At 58.8% G+C, this 27,282-nt stretch overlaps 2 protein-coding genes across 3 annotated transcripts; one reads left to right on the top strand and one right to left on the bottom strand.

Annotated features, from left to right (window-relative positions):
- The first annotated feature begins 95 nt into the window (after window positions 1–95).
- LOC122394115 (max dimerization protein 1-like) lies at window positions 96–26,400 on the top strand. Of its 2 annotated transcripts, XM_043390723.1 has the most exons (8): window positions 107–130; window positions 417–652; window positions 978–1,089; window positions 1,393–1,422; window positions 14,001–14,115; window positions 21,139–21,349; window positions 23,862–23,990; window positions 25,170–26,400. In XM_043390723.1, exons 2-7 carry the CDS (start codon window positions 598–600, stop codon window positions 23,987–23,989), a joined length of 651 nt encoding a protein of 216 aa, XP_043246658.1. In that variant the 5' UTR covers window positions 107–130; window positions 417–597; the 3' UTR covers window position 23,990; window positions 25,170–26,400. The 2 variants fall into 2 exon arrangements, with proteins under 2 accessions (XP_043246657.1, XP_043246658.1); XM_043390722.1 differs by having other exon boundaries at window positions 96–652.
- Window positions 18,642–19,413, bottom strand: LOC122394114. The gene is made up of 2 exons (XM_043390720.1): window positions 18,742–19,413; window positions 18,642–18,669 (listed from the first exon to the last, which is right to left on the bottom strand). Exons 1-2 carry the CDS (start codon window positions 19,411–19,413, stop codon window positions 18,655–18,657), a joined length of 687 nt encoding a protein of 228 aa, XP_043246655.1. The 3' UTR covers window positions 18,642–18,654.
- Window positions 26,401–27,282: the final 882 nt, after the last annotated feature.

Here is a 27,282-nt window from a genome sequence, read left to right as displayed (position 1 = left end):
ATCGATAGTTTGTCTAACCGACAAAGTTTTTTATCTTTGACTGGATTCGTGAAAAAGTGAAAAGCATATCTGTCCGTGGCGATCAGCTGATCGCCCTCTTTGTTTATCGAAATGCTACCACCAGTCCATTGTTTTTATCTGAATTTCAATTTATTGATGCAGTGTGCTAGGATAGCGGCGTGACTTTGTGACTATGCGCAACAAAATGTTTTTCTCCTACTAAGACATATACAAATATGTCAAAACTCACTTCTAAAAAGTAATGACGTCAGACCCTAATAGCCTTCTGCTACGTTCTTTCCGTTCAGCCCCGTTCATTGCGTTCAGTCCGAAAGCGACCGCCGCTCTGAGAGGTTGGACTGCAACGCGCGGGGGCCGCGGCTGCTTTGTGAAATTTGTTTAAACCCGTCTTTCAGCTTCAATTTAACACCACAATCTTTAAGAATCAAAACACAAGGACTCTGTGTTTTAAGGCATTGAAGAAAATAAAGGCTGCTGGTGCACCGCTTGGGCTCAGGCTAAATTCCAGTTGCTAAGCCTTGAATAGGGCATTTTGACTGCTCATCTGTTTTGCCTGCCTATTATATTATCATAAAAATGTCCATCGCTGCTCTGCTTGAGGCTGCTGACTTCTTGGAAAGGAGGGAGAGAGGTAAGTATCTTTTAAGCTCATATTTTGCGAAGAAAAAAATGAAAACTCCTGATAACTATTGCTGCTTGTGCAAGTTCATGTTTTTCTGTGATAATACCTTTGTATTGAACTTTTCAATAGTTCTTAATACCTAATATGAATTGTTCCACTTGCTCAATGTCCTACACTTTACAATTTGTAAGCACCGAACCCCACTCAAAGCACCTTTACATTCAGACAGCGATCAGCAGAGCACATGTTTTCATGCATTTTGGAAATGCTGGGTGATTTTCTTTGAAATATGAAGTGCTATCAATTGACGCTATGTTTATATTTTGTGTTTCAGAGGCTGAACATGGATATGCCATTGTGTCAGTTGTTCCTCTGCCATCTCGTAAGGTGGATTCAAAACTGAAGGCTGTCAAACATCCTAGGTCAAAGAGGAGCTTCAGCCACAGGTAAGGATTTTTTTTTTTCAAATAGGGATCTACTGTGTCATCAGTACCTTGATATTTATTGGGTTTCATTAAATTAAAATTGCTACAATTTTCAAATTCTTTAGTGCAATGGTTATAATTTTTTATTGTGTCACTTGTGTTTAGAATGTTTCATGTACCATTCTGTTGTCCTATGTATTATTCAAGTATTCATCAATTAAGTACTCTCCATTGTCTAATCCCTTTCCTATTTGATACTATAATCAGTGATCACTAGGGTTTCTACTGTTTTTATCATGCACTCTTTATTTTCTCTGTTCCCAGGTCCACCCACAATGAACTGGAGAAAAATAGGTAAGTGAAACTAATATCTGATTTAAGTTTGAATTCATGTTTTAGTACCAAATAACCAATATTATCAGTACCTTTGCCTTATTTGCTGTCATCCTTATGTACTCTCTTTCAGAACATTGTTAGTGCTTTTTTTTAGACTTGTCAATGTGTGATGTTTCATGATCAAATCCTTACTGGGCAGCTAAGCCACTGCTGGCTTGAGTTTTTAATTTTTATTGCCAACTAGCTGCTTATAACCAGTGCTCTATCCCTTTGCATATCAATGGTTTTCCCGATGAACTGGGAAATACTAGAAATTTCCTAAACCCCATCAAATTAATGTCATTTCCTGCCTGCACCAACACAAGGAAAGAATCCACCTGCTCAGTATTTCCTTGTTCTGTCAACTGTATGTGACACGGCAGCTTGAGGGTGTCTCAAAATGATGGTTTTCCTTATATCCATACACTAATATCTCCATATTCATTTTTATCAAAACCTTTCTCTCGTGCTCCCACCGCGCCAAACCTTCGTTAGTAACTGGCGCGATCGTTGAGCTGGCGCTATCGGCGGCCGGCCGCTGGACGCCCCTCCCACGGCACTGCCACGTGGAGGCGCGCGCTCTGCGCCATGTGCGTGTCGGGCCGGCGCGGCGCGCTCCTTTGTCGGCCGCCGCGCCGCCGACTACTCCTATTGATCACGTGGCGCGCCGCAGCGCGCGCTCAGCTGACGCCGCGCGCCCGCCGCCCGCTCGCGCGCTTTGTCCGCTGGTGCCGCTGCCGCCTCTCTGTTTGGATGCTTGCAAACTTGGCGCGCAGGCCGCGGGCCGGTTCAACGGCACCATTAGGGGCGCCGGGGGCGCGCCATGACCATGAACGTGGTCTGGAAAAATGACGCGGGGAGGTGCGTGCCGGAGCAGCGACGGCCTAATTGTATGCGGAGCTCGGTGTGGGCCGGTCACTGGCGGTGCCTGCTGAGTCGGTCCCGACCGGTCGACGGACGACTCCCGACCGCGACGGCCATCGACGACCCGCCGGCCAGCGTCGCGGCCGCGACAGCCCGAGCCTCCCCCGAATTCAATGGAAATCAGCAGGTGGCCGCCGCAGCGCATTTGACAAATGAAGCTGATAACCTCTCTCGGCCGGCGGGTGAGGCTACGTGCGCCCCGGATCCTAACGGCGTAATTGCTCCTCATGGGAAGTGGCCACAAGATGGATGTGCTGTCGCCATTGTTCTTTCATACTCGGCGCCATCGTTTCAACGTTCATTGTCTACGTCTAATCGAAGTGAACCTTTGTGTTGGATGCCCTCAGTATTTGAGTTTTGTTATTTGTGTCTTTGAGGCGGACCAAGGCTAATGATGCCAACACTTCGAATTCATTACAAGCCGGAAACAAGTATGGCCAGGGAAACCAGCAGGCTATCAGGTCTTTCATGCTGGATGAGTGTTGTAGCAGGTCATATGTAGGGGAATGATCATGCTTGTCTTCTCGTAGTGCGCTGCTACACTGCCGTATTATGTTGGCCAGCTTCTCCCGTTGCCCGCTGCACGGCTGTGTCGTCCGGAGCTCGGCTGGCCTGGGCGGGCCGCTGGCGACTGCCGGGGGGGCGGTGCCGGCGCCGCGCCCGCCGCCGCTCTGTGTATGCCGCCGGCCGAGCGTGTCCGAGCGGCCGGCCGGCTCGGTCGTACCGACAGCGCGCCCCACTGTGCCAGCCCGCTGCCCACGCTGAAAGGCCGTCCGTCTTACACCCCCTCCGGCCGACGACGGGTCGGCAGACGAGGATGTGGGGCCGACGGACGGGCTGGGCGACTGCAATGGCACTTGCTCCATATCAGAGCCACATCTGCAAGCACACGGTACAGTGGAGAGATCGGCAAAGTCTACAGACTTCCGAGGATGTTTAAGTCCGCATTTTTTTCACTGAAGCCGATTGATGATGGCTGTGGTGGTGCCCGGCCGATATGGCTGCGGTAGTGGCTCGGTACGTTGGGATGCTCTCTCGCTGCTCGTGGCATGGCCGACGCCATGCTGCTGGTATGCTCGGACGGCGGGCTGCATGCTGTGGCCGTCAGGTGCGGCGGCCGGCCCACCGTCTGTGCACCGTCCGAGCACAGTGAGGCCGGTCGGCCGCCGCGCGCGTGCCCACGGACGGCCGCGCCACTATCGCCGCCGTTTCGGACGCGGTTGGCGGTGTACTGCGCCAGTTTTTGTCGCGGTGACGGCTCCTCTGCCAGCTGCTGGGAAAGCCGTATTCAGTCAGCAGTGACGCTTTTTATCGATCGTTTCCAACGGGCCTTTCAACCGCGAATATGCATAACAGATGACAGGGGGTACTTAGTTTCTGACCGAGAGCTGAAATGGCTGATGCTTTCATGGTATGCACAGGGTTCTTTGTGTGCTCCTGGCTGTGATGTTTTCGTTTATCGTTTGTCAGCGACTTAGGCGGTTAATTACTCCGGCTCCCAACTCGCATAGGGTGTTTGACACCTGCACTGGCGGATCCAGGCTTGCGTTTTGGGGGGGGGGGGGCCAACTCATGCAGGAGCCAAACCTAGGGTACCCCCAAATCCTGTTTTCTCATCGGATTTAGGCCACTTATTTTTCGTCACAGCCCTGACACTATGATTTTTTTTTTAACTAAAAAGAAAAATATATAAATGGTAGCCCACCCGACCCATGCCTTTATATTACTTTGTAAACACTTACCATTGTTTTTATCGACCAGTTAAAGGGACCCTCCCACCTTAACATTAGATTTGAGCTGAGATAGCCAAAATGGGGTCCCTGGCTCACAATTACCGGTTTCGGCACGCACTCACAACATCGAGAAATGCCTTAAATCGGAAATATTGAATTTCAAAATTGCAGCATTTTGATTCAGAGGGGCTAATGCTTTTGGATACCCCTCTGAATGTGTGACGTCAGCGGAAATCTAATGATTTTTTAATATTTTACTAAAACGTTTGGTAGCATGCGGTGGTATAGGCTGCTTTGCGCGCAACAAATGCCGCACTTTCAAATAAAGTCGCTAGGAACAGCAGCGGATATCCCAAAAAGTAAACAAAAATAAAAGTCTAATCTCTTGAAAACCGGTGAATATGTTTCGATAAAATTTGGTAGATATTCGTTTTCGCCCTTTCTGAACCTAGCGACATCACTTTCATGCCAATTCATTAACTTTTTTAAAGGTGGGAGGGTCTCTTTAACCCGCTTCGAGTCAGTGCTTGGGTCCCTTTGCGGGCCGGGAGGTGGTAAAACAGCCCTGTCTAACTCGGCTCCTGGTCCACGCCCTGATTGAACTATGTTTCATTATCGTTTGGGGGAGGGGGGAAAACGGGCCACTTTAGGCCTCTGGGAAGGGGGCATGGCCCTAAATGCCCCCTCCCTGGATCCGCCAGTGCAAGAAGAGACCATTGGAGCTGCAGTTGGGTACCTCAGACATCAGGGTACGCCCTCAGATGTATGTATAGGACTCGCATGGAGACCTCTTATGCTATAGTGTACTGAAAGGACCCAAAGGAGCCTGTCTATATGGGCTCCCGGAGATAGACGTGGGCCCTCAGGAGCCCGCCAGAGCCCCAATGAGGGATAAGTGAGGGATACCAAGTGCCTGCAATTGCATATTGCATAAGCCATAACGCCTTTACAAATCAATATATTATGCATCAGTGGCAGATCCAAGGGGGCCACATGGGTCATGACCCCCTTGGTGCCCGGGGGCACCACAGGCCTGTCAGGGGCACCACCGGCCTAGTAGGGGCACCACCAGCCCGCCAGGGGCACCACAGGCCTAGCAAGGGCACCACGGGCCTGTGAGGGGCCCCACAGGCTTGTCAGGGGCACCCCAGGTCTGTCAGGGACACCAGAGACCTGCCAGGGGCGCCGCCGGCCTCGCAGGGACACCATGGGCCTGTCAGGGACACCAGAGGCCTAGCAGGGGTACCACAGGCCTTACAGGGGCACCTTGGGCCTTGCAGGGGCACCTTGGGCCTGTCAGGGGCACCACAGTCCTGTCAGGGCCCAGGGGCACCAGCGGCCTAGCAGGGGCACCACAGGCCTGCCAGGGGCACCACCGGTCTAGCAGGGGCACCATGGGCCTGTCAGGGGCCCCACCGGCCTCGCAGGCATCACGGCATCACGCAGGGGCACCTTGGGCCTGTCGGGGGCATCACGGGCCTGTTGGGGGCACTTTAGGCTTGTCAGGGGCACCACAGTCCTGTCAGGTCCCAGGGGCATCAGCAGCCTAGCAGGGGCACCCTAGGCCCGCCAGAGGTACTGCCCACCGCTAAAGTAATGTAGGGTTTTACCAAACTCAACGGTTGGCTTTGACTGGCGATTGTTTAATGCGAAGTGATTGAAAAGAAGATGTCAATAGCTAAAGTTGCAGCTGCAAGGGTGACGATACATATAAGCTACATTCAAAGTTTCATTGTAGTCTGGCTAATCGTTCCTAAGCTTCAGAAGCAGAACATACCCATGACTGAAACCCCACATTACTTCTGCTGTGGACTGTACCACAGGCCTGCCAGGGTCCAGGGGCACCACAGGCCTAGCAAGGGCACCACGGGCCTGTCAGGGGCACCTCAGGCTCCCGTGCCCCCCCTCCCCCCCCCCCAGATCCGCCAGTGATGCCACACCACGCGAAACACCGCCAACTACCAGCTGCCGCGCCATAAACACGTGCCAACAACAGTCTTTTTTTTAAGGTCGACTCCGCTTGCGCAACTTTTGACTGACCCTCACTGCTACTATATTGCTTCCATATTATGCTGTGGAAAGCTTTACTTCACTAAGTGGCTAAAAACCTCCATCAAGGTATATTTTCTTAGCAATTTTTCTGGCGTTTTGGGGGGGCCAAACAGGCCACTTTAGGCCTTTGGGGGGGGGGCCATGGCCCCCGTGGCCCCCCCCCCCCTGGATCCGCCAGTGGACACCTGGCTTATTCATCTCAGGCGTGGGGCACGACCATAAATATCACCATTCGCCGGTCTTATAATGGATTCGCTTCATTCAGAGATGATCCATGATGTTTCGCATATTTAGGTATGGGTGCGATTCGTTGGCGATGTGCCTCGGTATTGCGTCTTCCTCCCCTTTCCCAGGGCAGAAAGGGATCTAGGCAGCACTCGGCCACTATACCCGAACATAACAGGCACAGCTGATGAGCTGAGTTCCTAGTTTTCCGTCACCGAAGTCTAGCTCGTTGGTGACGGCAAAGATGCAAACAGCGCATGTTCGTATGCTAGCAATTGATATACAAGAGTTCCGTAGTTCTCGCCTGGCGCCTGCTGATTTTCTCTGAGAAAGCCGAGCAGAGCGTTCACTGTTCAGCGTCCTGAGATATTGCGTTGCACTCGTTACGCTTTATGGTCTGGCGAAATCCCAGCCGTAGCTGTAGTCGTCCGATCGCTATTGTCGAAATTCACACGTCGCCATAGGAGCACGTCCCAGGATTAGAAAGTGGTGTACGGCGCCGGCAGCCACCTTTGGCACTGCGGACTGATGGCCGTACCTACCCGGCAGGCTCGGTAACTGGCGGAGAGCGGTGGGACGGTAACCGGCCCGGCTGAGTGGTGGGACGATACCTGGCGCTCCCCGGCAGAGTGGTGGGACGATACCTGGCGCTCCCCGGCTCAGTGGTGGGACGGTGCTCGGCGCTCCCTGGCTCTGAGGTGGGACGGTGCGCCCGCCCCGGCCGGTGGGACGGCCGCGCCACTGGCGGCCGTCGCCGGCGGCAGCGCTCTATTTCGGTGTGGCGTCTCTATGGGCCGCCTGTTTATGTCGCGGCCGGCGCCGTTTTTCCACTTCCCCTTGGCAAGGGCCGGCCGGGACCGGTGTTTTCCCTGCAAACAGGGCGCGTGCGGCGCGCCTGCCGCAGGGTGCCCGCTGGACTCTGTAGGATCGTAATGAGCCGGCCGGGCTAATTGTGGCCGTCGTATTCCGGCCCGACTCCGACCACTGCGAAACGCGAGTCGGTCCGACCCAGATGCCGGCGTCACCGGAGCCGGCGGCCGCCGTGCCGGTCGGCAGGTGGACAGCTGACTGCCGCCGGCCGGCCGGCGCGCACTTCCTGTCCGGGCGCGCCATTACCTGGCGCCCTTTCCGGCAGCGGCGCCGCCGCCCCGCTGAAGCAGCAGTTTCGCGAGAGAAATGGACTCTGGGCGGCATCGCAGTCAATGCCAACTACGTCCGGTGCGGGCCTAATGGACGGCCGGCGGACGGGGGTCCGCCACCCACCGTCCTCCCTCCCTTCCTCCCGGACTGTCCGGACTGTAGTCGCACTTTCCGGACGGTCCGGCTAGTCACCATCGACCGGACGGTCCGCGAGCGACGAGACCGGTCCGGCGAAGGCGAGTTCTCCCTAGCGGCTCCTGCGCCCAGCCGCCGGTCGATGTCCGCTCACGTGTGTGTTCCGCGCACCACCGTCGGCTGATCGGCGAGTGACGCACGTGCGTGTTGGGTTCGCCGGCCCGGTGACGCAGCGCGGCCGGTCGCCGACCGGTCGGACCGGCCCCCGGTGCTCCCCGGCACACTAATTGGCCGGGTGTGGCGCTGTGATAAGGCCGCGGTGCGGATAGCGGCAGCGGCCGCAGCTGCCACGCGCCACCGGCCCTTCCCCAGCGACGCGCACACGCGCACGGCGTCTGTCGACCACCAGTCGCCGCCTGATTACACCGAAACGGATCACCGCTCTCCCCATCGACAAACAAATAGCGGCTAATTCTGCCTCATGTGGGCTGCGCGTGCGTCTGTCAAATTATTGGCGCAGGCCGGCGTTTAGTCTCGCTGATTGGCCAGCTGCGAGTGGCGGCCGGCGCTGCCGCTGTCAGATGACTACCCGGCCGGCCGCGGCGCGCGCTCCATGCGCCGACAGCCTGTGATGAACTCGTCACTCGCGCTGTGCGGAGCGATCGCCGGCGGCGGCGGCGCCTTCCGCAGGGAGGGTGGCCTCCCCTCGGCAAGTGGGTCAGGGTGGATCGATCCAGGATCGCGCCACTCGTCAGCGGCCGCTCGCTGGACCCCGGGGGACGGCGCCGGGGGACGGTGCCGGCGGCGCTCTGTTGTCTCAACACGGCCAGGTGGCCGTGGGCTCAGCCGCCCGCTGACACAGCCGCCGCGTCTCTAATCCGACTCCATTATCCTATTGTGGTGCTAGAGACAAAGGTTGGTGCGGCCGACGCTCCGCCGCGCTGGTGAGGCGCCGACCCTGCCGTGCCCCGCTCCGCCCCGGCCGCGCCGTGCAGGGCAGGGTGGGCGGCCGTAATAGCCGGCCACTTGGCACCGGGGAATGCCGTCCCATCGGCGCGGCGGGGCGGCGGCAGGGGCGGCCGGCTCGATCGAAGGCAGCCGTAAAGAGAGCACCGATCGATCTCGCCGACATGCTGCACACGGAACTCGGAAATGGTAGCCCGCGGTCTGCCTGTGAGGGTCTGCGGGGGTCGCTCGGTACGCCACTGCGACGGCCGGCCGGTTGGCGGCGGTTTCAGGAAATGGCACCGGCTGCCAGTCGATCGTCACCTGTTGAAGTTAACAACGATTTATGAGCCGTCGTAGTCGGCTATTTTCAGATCTGGGTCCATAAAACGTCTCCATTTCCGCGCTGAACCTATAATGCCCATTCATGCAGCTCCTGTTGCGGTCAGCAGATGGCTATTTGAGTGCAGCGCGGCCAGTGGGGATGTCTGGGCTGATCTCGATGCATTGCCGTAGGTCATGCTGGTGGTTTTAGATGCTGACCGGCATCACTGAACCCCCTCGGTCCATCACCACAGGGGGAGGGGAAGGCAGGGGTCGCTGCTCATTTGGAAAAGGTACGGATGTGGGAGGTCCCCGGTGCGTGTCCCTCGGACAGTCCCCTCGGGGACCGGAATGTCGACCGGACGCGCTGTTTTAATTACTCGCCCTGTCCGCGTCGTTGGCCGCCGAACGGAAGCGGCTCGGTCGTCGGTCGAACTCGGCTGATTCCTGCGGGTGGGGGGAGGGGAGGAGGGGAGGGAGGACTGGTTCGGACGGCACGTGTGTGCTGGTCAACCACCGCCGGCTGACCGGCCGGCCGCCGCCCCCGACCCCAACTGATGGTAGCAGCGGTGACACGTGCAGTGCCGTCGACCGACGTCGGCCGTTCGTCGACTGACGGCCGACGTGCGTCGGACGTGACGGGTCGGCCGTCGAGCGACACTGATGTATGTGTGCGTGTGGCAGGCTGAGCCGGACAGACGGGGGCGAGGCCGGTCCGCAGGGCCCCCTTGGTGGTGCCTGAAACTCTTGGAATGTCGTTGGGCTGAAACGGACCTTCCCGGCCATGGAGTTGATTGGGCGGTCTACCGCCAGGACCGGCGGAATGCTATGTCCTCATCTGATCGCCACCAGAGTGGGCTCTGGAGAAGGGCAGCTACCTCAGGTGACCGCCGACGGCAGTGGGAAGGGCTAAAGAACCTGGCCGCGACTGTCTGACCTTCACGTCTCGATAGGCGACCTTCGGACGGCGGGGCCAACAGCCACATCGATAACTATTCGCACCAACACCGTCGTCGGGCATTTAATCTTTTTTGCAGCTTTTTTGTGCCGTGTCTGCTGCCGCCATCTCACGTTTTTCGTCGAGGTCATGGACAAAAAACCTGTCTGCGTCGCTGGCCAGGGGCAGACAGTCCCCGAAAAAGCGCCCACCTGGGGAGTGTGCCAGATCCGCCTGCCGTGTCGTCTGACGTCGATAAACCGAGACTCGGTGTCCAACCGGTCAATGGTGACGCAACCAGCCCGTTCCGTTCCGCTTCGCTTCGATTCTAGAGCACTGCCGCCCTTAGCGACACAGGGAAACCTGTGCCGCCCGGGGTTCGGTCTCAGGCTAAAAACTCTAATCCGGGGTTGAGTTGATGGCGCGGTATGGCCCCATAAATCCGAATGAGCACTTGGCAGTTTACTGTAAAGTGTAAACTGGCGCTTTAACGAGCACGGTCCTGTCCCATGCTTCACCTGAGCCCGATCTTCCATAGCACGCTCCGACTGGCCTCCAGTTTTTCGTGCCATCTACTGGCTCGTGTCCCGTGCCGGCCCGTGTCGTTCCGTGCCTGTCGCCCGTCCCGAGTCGCGGACACGGCACAGGTCGGTCGTGGTTCAACCTTGTCGCCGTCCGCGGCCTGAACCCGCCGGTCGTCGCTAATCCGTGAGACAGGCACGTTCCGGGACGACTCGGCCGGTTTGGGCAGACAGCGAGCGCCTGGTACGGCCATAGCACGGGCCATTTGGACACGACACTCCCTCCTTGACCCAATCCTGGCCGAGCGGGGGCTGTCGGCCCGCCTCGCTGATCGTAGTGAGTTGCACGGTCGTGCTGTGCCGCTGCAGCCGAGTTGGTCGCAGCTGGGCCGAGGCTGTCGACGCCCCGCGAGAGGCCGGCGCAGGAGGGGCCCGCCCACCGCCGCGGGGCGGGGCCGGCCGGCTGGCGTCTGTTTGGGTCGCGGAGCTGACGTCACGCGCGGGACGTGGCCCGTGCCCGGCCGGTCACGTGCGCCCGGCCGCTCGGACCGGTTTGTCACGTGACAGGCGCTACTGATGGCGCGCGCGGGCATCGTACGATCACGTGACTGCCTCCGATGTCAACACGGGCCAGCTGTGGCCCCAGCTGATGAATAGCGCGGTGTTACCGGGATTTGGTGCCGCCTCAGCCGGCGCTCGGTGGCGATACAGAATATACAGCGGACAATGTGGGCAGCCCGTCCGAGGTCGGCTGCTGCCGATCCGGCTCTATCCATGTTGAGCGCGTGAGCGGCTCCCCATTTATCTCCGATTTATAACCCCGTACCATGCAGAGCGACTGTGACTCGTTCGGGGGTGAGGTCAGGAGAGCAGAGCGGCGGGCTCGCCGTGACCGGTGCCGAGGTCGGGCCGCTGGGCAGGGGAGAGAGAGCCGCGCCGCTCGGAGCAGCGCGGGCGGAGGGGGTCGGGTCGCCGTCAGCGCGCGGCGCCCATTGACCTGATTGCGCTGACGGCCGTGGCGCCGCCGGGCGGGCCGCGGGCGGCCGTCTCGGGTTGCCGTCGGTCGGGCCGCCGGCCGTACCTTCCGCTCCGGGCAGCGCCGTTGGTGAAAGTGACGCTGTGTGCGCTGGCCAGCCCACTCCACAGCCGCCCACCGCTCAGGGGATCAGCTGATTCTGTCCCCCTGCCGTGCCGCCGCCTATCGTTCATGGGGTGTCACCGAGGCATGGCTCACTCGGATAGCAGTATCGGCCACCGTACCGGCTGAATCCGCCGCTTATCGCACGGGGGACTGCCGTCCGGGGCTGCATGTGACTGCCCGTATCGGGGCTGCGGGCGGGGGCACTCTGTTACTCGCTCCCGACCGAGAGATTTATCGGGGTTACATGAGCACAGTAAATACGTATTTAGCCGCTATTTCGAATTAGGAACGCATTACCGACTCATGTAGCCACCTGCTAGTACGAATCGGCGATCCGATCCGCGGTTACATGAGCAAAGCAAATACGTATCACGATCGGATTCACCGCTAATGCGAATCAGGAGCGTACTACCGACTCATGTATCCACCTGCTAATACGAATCGGCGGTCCGAACAAAATCCGCTGAGAAACAGGCTTAGAAGCGAATAGGACCAAGATACGTATTACAGGAACTATTTCTTTGCAAAAAGAAACATTAAAATGCAAAATAATAGGTATTTTTTCAATTTCTTCTTTTGAAATAATATTTAAAAAATATGTCGGTATATTGTCAAGTTTTCAACAATAATTATTGTGAAAACCAAATAGTAAATATCCACATAATTTCAGTTGAAACATTTTTCTGACAGCACTACAGACGAATCAAGAGAGGCAATTGCCCAATGAGTCAAAGCAGGACAACTTTATGTTCAACTTTTTTTTGTTAAGTTAATTGAGAATGATTTGAGCAGATTAAATGCAAAAAAGACATAAGATAATAAATTTTTAATTTAGTCACCTCTATTGCTACGGAAGTGCGCCACATTTGTATGCTATTTCGTTTGTAATGCGCATCGGGCCGAGAGCCAAACTAGATCCGTTTGACGTCACTGATACGAATTTGCTCATGTAGTCGGTGCACTGAATGCGTTCTTGGGGAGCTGATGCGAATTAGCGATAGTGCGTATTTGGAACGGATCGCTCATGTAACCGAAACGTCCGAGGCACACGATTCGGGCCGTATTTCACAAGAACTATTCTTTGCTGACTGGAAGCGTCAAAATGCAAAATACTAAGCATTTTTTTATTGGCTGCCTCGTAGAAAATAACATAAAAAAATGTTGGTATTTTGGTTTAGTCTTTGCATGTGAAATAAAATGAATGAAATATTTTGATAGATAATTTTTTCTGACCACCCTGCTGTCGCTGCATGGCGAATCAGTGCCCACTGACTTAAAACAAGAAAACTTTGTTTTCATTTTTTGATTTCATGTTAATTTTAAATGTTTTTGAGCCTATCAAATGATATAATTATTTAAAATTTAGCTCAGTCGTCCCGGTAAATGCCGCAACTGCGCCATGACTGTACGCTAATCCTATTCCGTTTGTGATGCGAATTACCGGCCGTCGAGGAGTCAGCCCGGGTGAGCCAAACAAGATCCGTTTGACGTAGATAAAACGAATTAGTCTCATGTAACCGGTGCCGTAGATCCGTTTGTGGGGAGCTGATGCGCATTAGCGTAGTGCGTATTTGGAACGGATCGCTCATGTAACCCCGGTAATTGTGTACGCTGGCTCCCCGCCCCTCCCCTCCGACGGCCTACGGCCCGTTGGCGCCACCCCCCCCCCCCTCCCCCTCCAATGGCTGCCTGGGAACGACTCGACTCTCATTGCCCATGCGCCCTGAGGGTTGTTCCCTATATCAACGTTCTATGCTTTTCCTGTTTGGTGATCTGGGCTGGTTTTGACTATTTATAGTCGCCGTGGTTTTGACCACCACCCACAATGGCGTCATCACCCACTGATACTGCCACACCACCTTGATTTAAGTTCTAACCACATCCCTTTTCGCCCTCCCTACCCACGGACCTAAGCCTAGATATCTGTGAAAACGAAACTGATTCATGGCACAAACCGGTGGCTCCACTGCGCCACTCAGCCAAACCTGCTTCAGCCGCTCCCGGGTTATCCTGGGCGCTGTTTGGTTGCCGTTTGTTATCACCCTGCTGCCAGCTTGCTGGTATTTCTCGTCCTCGGGTGAAATTCACGTAGTGTGTATGGTTGACCAATGAGAGACCGATAAACGCCAGCAAGTAGCTTCCATATATGGGAAAACCGGCAGCATGTTGACAAAGAAACCGACACCAAACAGCGTCGGTTGTTGCGCACCCAGCCGCCGCGGTCTGCCCGTAGCCGGCCGCGCGGCGCCGCCCACCCACCTCATGTGTGTGTGACCTCGCGCGGCGGCGCCCGGCCCGCACACGGCGCTGGCTGTGTGCCGACCCCCGCCGGGCCGGCCGGCCGCCGCAACACGGATGTTTGTGCGCACCTGAGACTGTAAAACTGCCGGCATTGGTATATGTGTCGTACGTTGTGAGGCGGGCACGCCTGTGTGGTGTGACTGAGATGCTGATGTTTGTGTGTCTGTGTGTGCTGACAGGCGCGCGCACCTGCGGGAGTGCCTGGAGCGGCTACGAGAGGAGGTGCCACCGTGCCCGGACTCGAATCGATCCACCACGCTCGGCCTGCTCACCAGGGCCAGGGACTTTATCAGGGTACGACCGCCGACTTCCACCCAGCTCCACTCCCACCCGTAACCTCAACCTTACTCAACCAACACCACGTCTGCTTCCTGTGGTTACTAATCGCGCAGTTACCTTTGCTACCTTTGCTATCCGTCGCACTTATCGGGGAAAAATCCAGTTAGCTCGAGCCATTGCCCACTTTGATACATTTTAAATAGGTCACTGAATTTCAGCAAGGCTATCCAATATAAGCCTCGCATCGATACCGCGAGAAGTACGCGATAAATGTTCCTGACGCTCGGCTGCGCTGGAGCGTACGGCGCGGTGAAATCGGGGCTGACATGTTTGACTGGCCGTCTCACAACGTGTCAGTCCGTGGCCGTGTCCCTCTGCGCACGGTCTTGTGGCAGGCCGGGCCGGGCTGGCTCGCAGCCAGCGATCAATGCCGACTGGACGCGCGCCACGCGGGGCTCCGCTCGCGGCCACGGCACGAAGCGGCAATGAAAACAAACCCGCCGAGCCACCGGGACGCCGGCAGGGGACTCTGCGGCCGCACGAACGTCCTATCTCGCCGGCATGGCGCAGGTCGTTGATTCGTTGGTTAGTCAGCTTGATTCTTGTGCTGCACGCACATGACGCTGTCGGGGACCACCTATTCGAAGCTCTGTGCAGCTTTGTTTTACCACCCCCTTGTGTCTGGGCGGGGCGGTGAGAGGGATCGGTGTGGCTCCTTTCGCCCGGCGCCGATCTCGGTCGGACCCGGGCCGTGTAAATCCACCGATAACGTGATTACTCCGTCGGTCGGCGCCGGCCTGTAATGCGACTCGGCGACCGGCCGCCGGGTTTTTGTGCGGTGTGGCCGGGGCGCGGCCCGCCCCCTCCAGAGATTGGTTGGCTGAGATGGCCGCGGCCGCCCTGGCGACAGCCGCCGGTGACTGACCGACCCCGGAGCTGGGACTCTGCCCGAGCGGGCGGCTCCCTAGACGGTGACACATACCGGCGAGATTGGCACGGCATTGGTCCGACCGATACTGGGTGCATGTCTTATGATTGGCTTTCTGGCAATACACACCGAGTGTCAGTCATGTGCTGTGGGCTGGTTTTCCTGAACTGTTTTGGCCAATCGTGTGGTTCATGCTGCCTATCGCGGGGAGCATACTTGCCTAGACTGATGTAGTAATGCAAAAAGTCCAGTACACTCAGATGCCTCTATTCACACCCGTACCCGCTCGTGTCCCGGAGCGCACTGCCCGGCTTCACCACATTAGCCTAGATCATACCTCTGTACACGTCATATCACGTCATATCACGTCATTCTGAACCCTAGACAAAGGCTGATCAATTTCTCCCTCCGCCGACTCACCGTCGCCATAAGACCCTGGCTCGCAATACGACGCGCACCATCATCGCTCGAACCACGCAATGACTAAGACACAGACTACACCTCACCCTGATCCTCAAGATCATCACTTCCGCTGCTGCTGTTTAACGCATCAATCGGCACCACGTGGCCGAAGAAGTCAGGCGGCCGCCGATTACGCTGACCTCGGCGCACCACCCTTTCGCCGCTGTCGCTCTCAGACCGGCCGCATTCACCACCCGCATCATCAGCCTCCTCCACCGGGCGCCCCGGCGCGCCATCGCCCTCATAACCGAATGTCATGACGATCGGGGACCCGGCACGGTCCTCCTCCGCTTCCTGTGGGCCCCCGCTGCCCCGGTCGGGGGTCCGAGGGCCTGCTGCTGGTCCCCCGGTGTCACCGCAGTGGCGGAGGTCTCTGATGTGCCAAGGCACGCCGCCCACTTCAACCACCTGCGGCGACACCACGCCAGACACCGTTCCTCGAACCGACCGCTCGGTGCAGCGGGTGCCCGGCCGCCTCACCCACACGGCGTCCCCCACCTGGAAGTCGCCCTCCCGCCGGGCTGGCGGCCGTCCTATCACGGCCTCCTCGGACGCTCCGGCGGTAGCTCTTTGTCTCACGGCGTCCCTCACAGGGTAGCGGTAGATGCCGTTGGCGGGCGCCTCAGCCGCCGTCCCGCCGTCACGGGGCGTGATATTGTACAGGTGCACGGCCTCTCCGATGCCACACTTCTTCCGCGCCGCGATCACTTTGACACTGCGGTGGTTCCGCTCCACGATGGAGTTCCCGCTGGGGCGATGCACTGCGCGGAAACGCAGCAGCACTCCCCAGCGGGCAGCGAAAGCGGCGAACTGACGACTGCGGAAAGCGGTGTCGTTGTCCGCCAGAAGCTCAGCCGGTGCGCCTCGCTCCGCGAACACTTGTTCGAGTTCACTCGTGACTGTCGCCGCGTCCGACCGCCGCAGCAGCCTCCACACACAAAACCGTGACGGGCCACAGTCTATCACCGACAAGTAGGACTGACCACCGTAGTGCGTGACATCGATGGCCAGCCGGTCCCACGTCCCCTCCACAGCCAGCGACCCGTGCCTCCAGGTCACCGGCGCCGGGTCAACCGCGCGGCAGACGTCACAGGCCGTCACCACTTCCCTGACCACTTTCCGGGAAATCGACGATGACACATCCCGACGCGCGAAATACAGCGTTCGTCGGACACCCGGGTGACCCGCCCTGACATGTACGTCAGTGACGGCCTGTCGGAAGTCCACGGTAACGGCGCCGCCGCCGTCTCCCACTTCCGATCCAACCACTGCCGCTGCTGCCACTGGCTGTCCATCGCTCGGCCGCTGGTCCGCTGGCTGCGAGTCCTGACGCAACCACAGGGACGGCACTCGGGTCAGCGTGTCCGAACGGTTCTGAGACGAGCGGACTAGAGACACGGTGAGAGAAATGCCCAGCTCTGCGACCAGCTGCCTGATGACGTCGACCCGCCGGCGGATAAGCATCTCTCCATGTGCCTTGGTTCGCAGTCTCGCGCGCCCGCTCAGAGCGTCGCTGACCCACCGGTGAACAGTGGCGGAGTCCGTCTTCAGCTCGATGGTCTTCATGTCCCACGCCAGGGCCAGGTTGATGCCCCGCACGGCGGCGTCGAGCTCCGCCATGTTGATGTGGGTGGCCTCGTCCCGGCGGAGCCAGCACGCGTCCTCGATGACGTCACCTCCCTCGCTCTCCAGCACGACGCCGGCGGCTATCGAGCTGGCGTCCGTCCACAGTACGGCGCGGTGTCCAGTCACGCACCACTGCCCACGGGCCGGGTCCTCGCTCGCCAGTCGCTCAGCCACGTGCTTCAGCTGTTCCCGCAGGGCCGCGTCGTGTGTGACGTCATCCCACCCGCGTGTGAGAGAGTTGACACGACGCTTCAGCCACGCTGTCGCTGGTCTCAGCCAACCGCAGACCGGCAGGTGCGCCACGATACGACCACACCATGAAAACACGGAGCGCCGCGTCATTGCCGCGGGCGGTGAGCCGACTGGGTTGTCACGCCTCCAGGCCAGCCCACCCCCGACTGGCTCCACACGCAGTCCCAGCAGCCGCGCTCCGTCCGCAGCCCGCTCCGGCGGCTTACACTGGAGCCCATAGCTCGCGAAGTGGGCGATCACGCGCTCCGCGCTCACCACGTCCTCATTGACGCACAGATCGTCGACGTACGGTATGACGGCGCCCTGCATCACTGGGTCCTGTTGCAGCACCGTCCGCACCACCGCCTTCATGATGAGAGGCGCGACGTTGAGCCCGAATCCGACACGGGTAAGAGCGTACCTTTGGCCATCAATCACGACTGTCTGAAACGGCCACAGCCGACGATCGGTCCTGAGCTGCAAGTACGCCCTCTTCAGGTCGACGACGGCGACGTTGGCCCCGTGCCGCCGCCATTTCCTCAGCGTGTCGGCACATACGTCAGCGTCGGCCGTGTGTGCCTCCACATGGCTGTTGAGCTCGCGGCAGTCTAAGACTGGTCGTACTTTAGTCTTGTTCTGCTGTTCAACAGCCATGAGAGGGATCAGCCCGCGCGGCGGCCCGTCCACCGTCTCGTCGTACGGCTCCAGCCAGCCGTTGTCGATCCATGTACGGAGTTCAGCATCAAACTCCTGCCGTGCCTCGGCCGGCACGCCGTACTGGGGGACACCGTTCCTCAGGCACCCTGGCTCCGCCCCGTTCCGCCACTTCCACGCCACCGTCCAGTGTTGACTTTTCGCGTCATAAGTGACCGTGAAGTCTCGCTCTTCCACGGTCAACGCCGGGGGCGTCACGGCGCTGCATCGCGGCGGCACCCCTCCCGGGCCCGGCACGGCCACGTCGGGCCTCTCGCTGGCACCGAACACCACATCGTCCGCCGCCCGCACTGTCACCCCGCCCAGCGCCGCGATGCCGGTCATCCCCACCAGCATATCCACGCCCAGTGGTTTGTCCGGCACTACCACGGCGCTGAGCGTCACCGCGGGCCCGCCGCTCTTCAGCTGAACCGCCACCTCCGTTACTCCGCTGCTTGGCAGCCGGGACCCGTTGACGGCCATTACAGTCACGCCGCACCGTCTCCAGCTCGCGCAGCACGACTCGTGGATGATGGTGCAGCTGCAGCCCGAGTCGATAACAGCCACTCTGCGCTGCCCATTCACCAGCAGCTGCACCGTCGGTAGCGCGCCTCTTACTCTTGGGCTGCCCGAGAGGAGGTTGGCGCAGACACCGCCTCTCCTGACGCGTTTCCCGGCATCCGTTCCGGGCAGCGTGCCGCGGCGTGTCCTGGCTGCTCGCACCGGAAACAGATGATGTCCGCTCTCCTCTCCGCCCGGCAGTCACGAGCGAAGTGACCGGCTCGACCGCAGCGGTAACACCGTGATGACGCCGGCGTGTGGCGGGAACGGGCCGGCGCAGCGGCGGCAGCGGCTGCAGCGACGGCATTCTCTGCCATCAGCGCCCGAGCCCGCTCCACCAGCTCGGCCAGCGTCAGGCTCTCCATGCGGCAGCCGGCCCTCAAGGTATGCCTCGCCGCATCCGGGAGACCGGCCACGAAGCCGCACATCAGCGCCGTGTCGCCGAGCCCGCCGAACAGGGAGGCCAGCCGCCGCAGGTCTGCCAGGTAGACGTCGACGCTCTCGCCGACACGAAGTCTTCTCGCCGTGAACTCCTCGTACGCCTGGAACTTATCCACAGCGAACGCCCGCAGCAGGGCAGCTTTGACGGCAGAGTACTGCAGCTTCTCCTCGGGCTTCAGCTGCTGGTAGACGCTGAAGGCTCCGCCGGTCAACCGCAGGGGGACGACGGTTTGAATGTCGGACACTCCGCGCAGCTGACAGACGAGCTCCGTCTTATCCAGCCACTCTTCCACAGAGGCGTTACCGCCATCGAACTCGGGGATTAGCCGCATGTCCAGCGCCGAACTTGCCACAGCGCTTTCCTGTGACATGGTTGCCGAAATAGCTTGTAGTAATGCAAAAAGTCCAGTACACTCAGATGCCTCTATTCACACCCGTACCCGCTCGTGTCCCGGAGCGCACTGCCCGGCTTCACCACATTAGCCTAGATCATACCTCTGTACACGTCATATCACGTCATATCACGTCATTCTGAACCCTAGACAAAGGCTGATCAATTTCTCCCTCCGCCGACTCACCGTCGCCATAAGACCCTGGCTCGCAATACGACGCGCACCATCATCGCTCGAACCACGCAATGACTAAGACACAGACTACAACTGAGCAGACGGTGATCCGACGATGCTTAGCCCGCTCTGTGTTGTATGCCATCAGCCGCCGCCGCTGCCGCCGCTCAGCTGATCGGCCTAACCCAGTCCGTTAGTCGGCGCCGGAGTGCGGGCCTCGTGACGGTGACGTGGCCGTCCTGTCACGGCCGCCCGTCACCAGGAAAACTGGGCACCGCCGCCGGCCGGGCCCACCTCACCAGCTGGGTACCCTGAGTCACTGGACGGCCCTGTCCCTACCTACGGTCCCAGATCGTGGGATCACCTGATCGCCGCAGTCGTCCGGCGCCGCGGAGCCACCGGCTGCCAGATTTGACCGCTGTGGAACCATAACACCAGTCCGGGGGACGGTGTGTGTTGTTTTGCGGCGTGAGACGCCGGCGGGTGTTGTATTGTGTGGGCCGAGTGATGGACACTGCCCAGTCGGCGATCTGACGGCGGACGGCGCAGCCGTACGGCTCTGGACAGCGGGAGACGGCGGAGGTGCGTGCCGACCCGGGAGGCCGCACGGTGAGGGGATTGGAGGGCGACAGAGCGGGAATGTGACCCTGAGAGGATTGGCCGGTCGTGACGAGAGACCCTCACCACCTCTGGGGATCAGCTGGGACCCACAGACTTGCGCAACGTCCGGGAAATCAGCTGATATCCTAGACCGCTCCTGGTTCAGGGAGGTCAGCAGGCCAGCTGACGGGATCGGCGAAGGCTTACAAAGACGGAGAAGGCTTCAAATTATGCGGCCATAAGAGGCAAGCAGCGCTATCTCTCTGCCCTTGTTAGGATTGGCCGTAATCCTACCATCAGATTCAGAAAGAGTTCCACCTCGCGTCCTTTTGTGGCTTGACACATTATCTGATATGCGCATAGAGCTCGGATCTGACCAGTTTTCATTGGCTGACCCCAAACCCGGTTGGCCGAACTCATCTGTATGCTCGACTGCGTGTCGTTACATTGTTGATAGTGTGTTTTACTGATGTGTTACAGTGTGTTTTATTGATGTACTGAAGCTCGGGGGAGGTCAGCGACCCTGTTCCTTGGCCCGCTCGCACCACCCCTCTCCCTACCACCCGTCGCCGTGTGTCTCCTTCCTGTCAATCGGGACAGTGTGCGGGCCCAAGGATAACGTTCATACAAAGCCTGGATTCACGACGTTATCGCTATCACCTGACGCCATCTTCGCCTGTTGGCCCGCCCTGGAATCTGATAGTCCGCCCGGTCCGTGGTCCGTCAGATTTTGAACAAATAGTTCACCGACGGGGCTTTTAGACTAGTCTCGTGTGTTGCCCTTGTTTGTTGTTAGTAAAGTATCTCATTGATTTTTTTTTTCTCAATGTCTGTCTCACATCTGTCTCCCCGTGACTTCTGTGCTTGCCACCGTCTGTCTAATAACCTTTGACCTCAGACATAACATCTGACCTCTTACCTGTATTTCAGCACCTGGAGGAGAAGGACCGGATGAACTTCCGGTACAAGACGCAGCTGGCGCGCGAGCAGCGGCTGCTGGCCGAGCGTCTGGCGGCACTGACCCCCCGCTGGCGGACGCCGGGCAAGGCGCGGGCCTCGGACAGCTACAGCAGTGGCTCCGACTGGTCCTCCGTGTCCTCACTGTCGTCTGCCGGCTCCAACTTCGAGTGGGCCGACTCGGGTAAGTGTCGGGAGGGTGAGCGGGGTGGTCGGGTCACTTATTATCTGAAAAGTGAGTGCCGTCAGGGAGGCAATGTGCTTGAAGCTAGCTAGGCAGGGAGGTGGGTGAGCAGGAGGACGCGTTAGGTCGCTGTGTCGACTTTTCCGAATACCAGCGAGCAAGGATAACCGGAGCTTAGGCCTGGGTTGAGCAGCGGGGTAGGTTGGGAGTTACGGGGAGCAGTGGAGTGCATGGATCAGGGTGCTGTGTCTATCACACCGCCTGCCGTCCGTCCAGATGTACTAGTTACATGTGTCGTGATTGGCAACCGTTCTGTCTTTGGTTGAACCTCTCCCCTGATTCCAGACGCGGCGGTTCCTGACCTTTCCTATGTGCCGACAGTAGGGCCTGTAATCTGTATCTTTCCACCGTCGCTGCCAATGCCAGCCTGTGCAGCAGCGAGCGATCCTTACGAGTACATAGTCTGCCCCCACTATCCCTGCCCCGGCCTCTCGGAGGAGCGCGCCGTCACGCCACACGCTGCACGCGAGCAGCGCGGTGTTGGCGGGGTGATTACGGCTGAGTTAGCGGCCGACAGTGACTCGGCGGAAGGCGACTCCACCGGTGCCACTGCGCTACACCGCTCAACTCTGGGGCGCAGCTCTGCCGGGCGTCCGCCGGCCGTGCGTGGCGCACTCGGTGGGCGTGGCTGGCCGACGGAGCCAACCTTGGCAGGGAGCGGCCGCCTGCGCTCTGCGGTTCGTGCCAGCGTGCAGGACCCGGCCCGGAGCTGACCTCTAGCCCTTCTGAGGAGGGGCGATGGATGCGGGCGGCGCCTCCGGACCCAGGCTCGGGTACTGTGAACGTCCGCGGGAGAAGACGTGATAAGGATCGACGCTTCTCGGAGTGCCGAGGGTTGGTGAATGGCGTCGCTGCCGGCCTCTACGCCTTCCACGGAACTGGGCAGTACGGGGAGGGCTGTGTTTGGGCTTCAGTGCTGTAGGAGACCTCTGTCGACTGACTCAGGGCCATTTGTGGGCCGAAGCCGGCCTGCAGTGGGCGAGGTTTCGTGCAACACATCTGCGCCGTCAATTTTTGACGTGTTTACGTCACCACACAAGTGATTATGATAAAATGCCCAGGAACTCACTAGCTTACTCACTGGCTTCCCCCAGCAGTAAGAAATAATATTGATCGGCTGTCACCGATATGCAATGTGCGCCAATGAAATTGTCCGTAACCCATGATCCGTATGTGAGCTGTGCAGTCTCGTGCTGATGCAGCAGTTGTCCTGGGGAGGAGCGCGACCTTCGGGCGGCGGGTCCGTCGCGCCCGCCCGGCCACGGAGCGTGTCATTGCGGCGGTTTGGGCCGCCCGCCCGCCCGCTGGGTGCCGGGGACCTTGAGCGCGGCTGCAGGGCTGCAGTGCAGTGCAGGGCGCACCTGTACCGGGGCGGCCCAGCTGGTCGGCGGCCGGCCGGACCGGTCGGCCCGGCCGCGCCGTCAGCTGACGGACCGCTCAGCTGACTGCGCGGCGGCGACGGCCGGCCGGTGACCCCTCTCAGCCCGCGGCGGCCGTGGGCGGCGCTCGCTGATCTGTATACAGCAGGGAGCATCACTGCGGCGGCGTTAGGGAGGCCAGGACGGCGTGTTTCACCGACATTACTACAGCCGTTTTCACAATGAACCCGCACTGCGCCGGCCGAATGCCGGCGGGCCCCGCATCTAACCACCGCCACTTCATCGCAGCGAAACAAAAAGCGCCGCCGGAGCCTGGGGACGGCGCCGGCGGAGCGCCGCGCGCGGGCTCCGATCACGCACGGCGCCGACCCTGGCCGCGGCCGGCGGCGGAACAAAGCCGATTGGCCCGGCCGTGGGCCACGTCTCCGCGGCGCGCGCACTTTTTACCGGCCGCTAATTGGTCCGTTGGCGGCGACACGGCGGGCGCCGAGGGCGCACGGCGCGCCGCCGCAAACTGCCCGCTTTGGGGCCATCGCAGCGGACGGGCCGCCGCCGGCGCGCCCGGCGGACTCTACCTGTCGCCATGATGCCGGATGGTCCCTACCTCGATAGTGAGAGAAGAAAAAGCAGGGCTCACTGGTTCGATCCGGCTCCGACCGCTGCCGTTTGCGTCGGTCATTGTATGCCGAGTGGCTCGGATACCACTCAGTAATGAGATGTTTCCGCCGCGGCGGTTCCATCGACCCTTGTGTGTATTGCACCACGGACGCTCTCTACCGCGGACAAACATGGCTGCCACTCTCCGATCCCGACCCAGACCCGATCGCCCTCGCCCTCCACCCGACCCGGCCCGACCCCGACCCGGCCTATCGGCCCCGACCCCGTTTTCCGTCGTGAGATGAAGTGCCTTTCGCTAATGAGATCACCCCTCTCCACTCATATGTCTGCTGCGCTCAATATGCCGGAGACTGACCGTGCAGCGCCTGCCTCTCGGATGTCTGTTGCGTGTTTACGTGCCGCTAACCCAGGGCCGCCGTAGCCGCACCGTCTGACCCTCGCTCCCCTTCGCGCAGATGACGTGGAGAGCGGCGGCGGCAGCCTGAGTCCCGGCTCGGACGGCAGTCAGGAGGAGGCTGACGGCGCCGCGCTGGGACTCGCCTCTCTGGCGGTCACCACCGGCCGCCGCGCCCTGCTGGCCTAAGGTGAGTTGAGGCGCGACCGGCGGCGGGTCATGGCCGGCAGGGAGGTGCCGTGCGCTCACCGAGCCAACCGTGTCATTAGGTGTCATCAGTGGGTGGATTAATATCGCGTCCCGCCGGGCCGGGCGATCCGCCCGCGCCGTACCCGCGCCGCCCACTGCTCAGGGAACGCTAAACCACTGCGGTGTTTATCTGAAGTACCCCGCCTGTCGGTGACAGTTGGGACGCCTGGCAACGAAACGAACTTCCTTTGTTTTGATAGTGTATGAATTCAGTCCCGCACAGGTACACAAGGTCAACTAGAGGTCGCTTTATAAAATGTTTTCCCGCAGATGCTGCTTTTTTGTGTACATATATAGCACTTATCACCGAGCTATTCTCATTTCATGCATTGACACACCTATGCAAACATCATGCGTATTGTATCCGACGCCGATGCACGGGGCCTCAAAGTCACATTCATTGCGATCTAATTAAACCTGCAACCTAAAATGGGGAGCTTTTGTTTTGTTGATGTGACATTTACACTGCCTTTTTAGGAATAGTGCCCTTGAATGTCACGATGCCACCATATTTGCAGTCGAATCTGTTCTTTAGCCTGGGGCACCGACCCAACAACCACACGGGCGCACCAACCCGCCAGGCCACCAGCGGCCGCTCGGGCGCACCGACCGCCAGAACACTCGTCATCGGTCATGCATGCAGTTTCCACATTTCATTAACAGCGGCCGTGGCGCGGGCCCAGTCGATAATAGGCACCGCTTTGATCGCGCTCCATGCAGCACGGTTCGGCGTGGCTCGGACAGTTGGGGCTGGTACCGCGCGGCTCACTGTCACGAGCGGGTCGCTGCGCCCAGCCGAGGGCACCGCACCATCGGCCGTTGCAACACAGCCGCAGTTGCGCAATTGACGCGGTTCTCGGCCGACGTCTCTCCGGGTAAATTGATCGGGCTCCGAGCGTCGACCGTTCTCCGGCGGTGGTGCGGATGGTGGCACGCGCCGGGGAGTGTTGGCTGATCGGGCGTCGGGTGTGGGATTGGAGGACTCAGAGGGAGCAATGACACCGCGCCGCACCTATTTCTAGGCCTGCTGTGATTGTTGTGACTCCCTGTGACTCCCTCTTACCGGCACTTGACACTTAATTACCATCGTGTTTCTGAACCCTGCCTTTCTGTGTTCCAGGCCGTCACTGGTCGGGTGTGGCGAACCCCACTGGAAAGTACCTGGTACTCTACCTCGGGGAGCGGCCGGCCTCCGGCCACTCTGACGCTCTGCCGCTCCGAGCCACCCACCGCGCGGCGCACCCATCGCCCACCGCCGGCCGGAGCTGACCATTTTCCGCAGTGTACACGGGTCACACACCCGTGCTGTTATTGGACGCACGATCTCGAAGCTAAATGAGCAAATTAGGCCTATGATGATTTTTGATTGACCAATAATCTCCAGGCTAGTGCCGACCTATGAATGAATTGGACAACGGAGCTTTACTGGCGTGTGCGTGTCTGTCATTGTGGTGATATTTCGGGAGAGGCAGAGGGAGAGAGAGCATGACGGACGGCTCGGAGCTGGAAGCTTTAGCGTGTAAGCGACGCAGGGGCAGCCGGTTATCGGCAGGTGCCGCCTGCCGGACAATGTTAGCAACATGTAAATTCATGCTATCAAAATGAGCGAGTCAGAGTTTTATTTAACTCGGTTGGACCCAAGGTCGAGGCGCGTCTCGTGAGAGGGGAGGAAGCCTGTTGGCTGCGCGGGTGCTCGGTATGTCAGGTACGGGCTTGCCTGTATTGGGGCTGCCTCGTGGCGGAGGCTGCCTCGTGACGTCACTTGCGGGCGGGGGCGGCGGCGCCGGCCGCCACCGCCCCCGCCCGCTGTCAGCGGCGTCTGATTTTGTTCTCGGTGTGCGTGCAAAACGGTATGTGCGGCTTTTAAAGGTACAAAACGCTTGCTGTTCGGCACTGGGGCCTGCCGACATTGCGACTGGGCCGTGAGGTCACCTTCCACAGATCACCGGTGACCTGTCACAGGTCATGGGTCACCTGTGACAGGTCACCGGTCACCTGCTGGCTGTCACCGGTTACCTGTCACTGGTCACCTGTGTCAGGTCACCCGTGACAGGCCACCTGGCGCCGTAATGGCTCCGTCAGTCGGCGGCACGCAGCGCTGCAGGCTGTGCGCTGAATATGTCAAGCTTTATTTATTAGTTCTGTAGTGCGGCTGTCCAATCGCCTCAATGACCAGTGATACCCGTGATTGGGACCGTCTGTTACGCAGCGGGCGGCGCCGCAGCAAATTTCCGCCGTCCGAGACCATGCATGTAACCTCAGTCGTTCGTAGCTGACTAGGTGCTAGGTAGGTAGGAAGTAGGAACTGCAATTCAACTCTCGTTCTCCCCTCAATACAATGTGGAAATGTGTCAGCAGTGTTTTTGGTCCTCTTGGAGGCTGGTTGTGCTTGCTGCGTGGTGTTATGACGGATGTAACGGTAAAGGTATATACAAACATGTTCCATTTACTTGCGGATCTAGGAGGTAAGGTACATGACGCTGCGTATGGGGCACAGTACCTTGGCATTTCACCGAGAAAGGCTGCTCAAGGGCTATTGGCTATCGTAAAAAGACAGTTCAATTAAGAAAGAAAATTTATTTCGGTTTCTGTGACTCGTGACCAGGGCTGAAAAAAGTGCTTCGGTGGTTGTCGTCCGAAAGAAAACGGGATTATTTGGTTGTCAACTCAAGATGTCTAATCCGCGCCCCGCTGAGGGTCCTTGATTTCCACAGCTTGCTGGGGGGGGGGGGGGGTCAACAACTCGCTCTTAAAGGGACCCTCCCACCTTAACATTAGATTTGAGTTGAGATAGCCAAAATGGGGTCCCTGGCTCACAATTACCGGTTTCGGCACTCACAACATCGAGAAATGCCTTAAATCGGAAATATTGAATTTCAAAATTGCAGCATTTTGATTCAGAGGGGCTAATGCATAGGAATACCCCTCTGAATGTGTGACGTCAGCGCAGATATCTAACGATTTTTAAATGTTTGACTAAAACGTTTTGTAGCACGCGGTGGTATATGCTGCGTTGCGCGCAACAAATGCCGCACTTTTAAATAAAGTCGCTAGGAACAGCGGAGATCCCAAAAAGTAAACAAAAGTAAAAGTCTAATATCTTGAAAACCGGTGAATATTTTTCGATGAAATTTGGTAGATATTCGTTTTTGCTCTTTCTGAACCGAGCGACATCACTTTCATGCCAATTCATAAACTTTTTTGAAGGTGGGAGGGTCCCTTTAAGTCTGATC

The sequence above is a fragment of the Amphibalanus amphitrite genome, unplaced genomic scaffold (assembly GCF_019059575.1).
Source record: "Amphibalanus amphitrite isolate SeventyFive unplaced genomic scaffold, NRLGWU_Aamphi_draft 000574F_arrow, whole genome shotgun sequence".
Classification (NCBI taxonomy): domain Eukaryota; kingdom Metazoa; phylum Arthropoda; class Thecostraca; order Balanomorpha; family Balanidae; genus Amphibalanus; species Amphibalanus amphitrite.
Note: the sequence above shows the minus strand (reverse complement) of the source record. Positions and strands in the feature narration are given on the sequence as shown.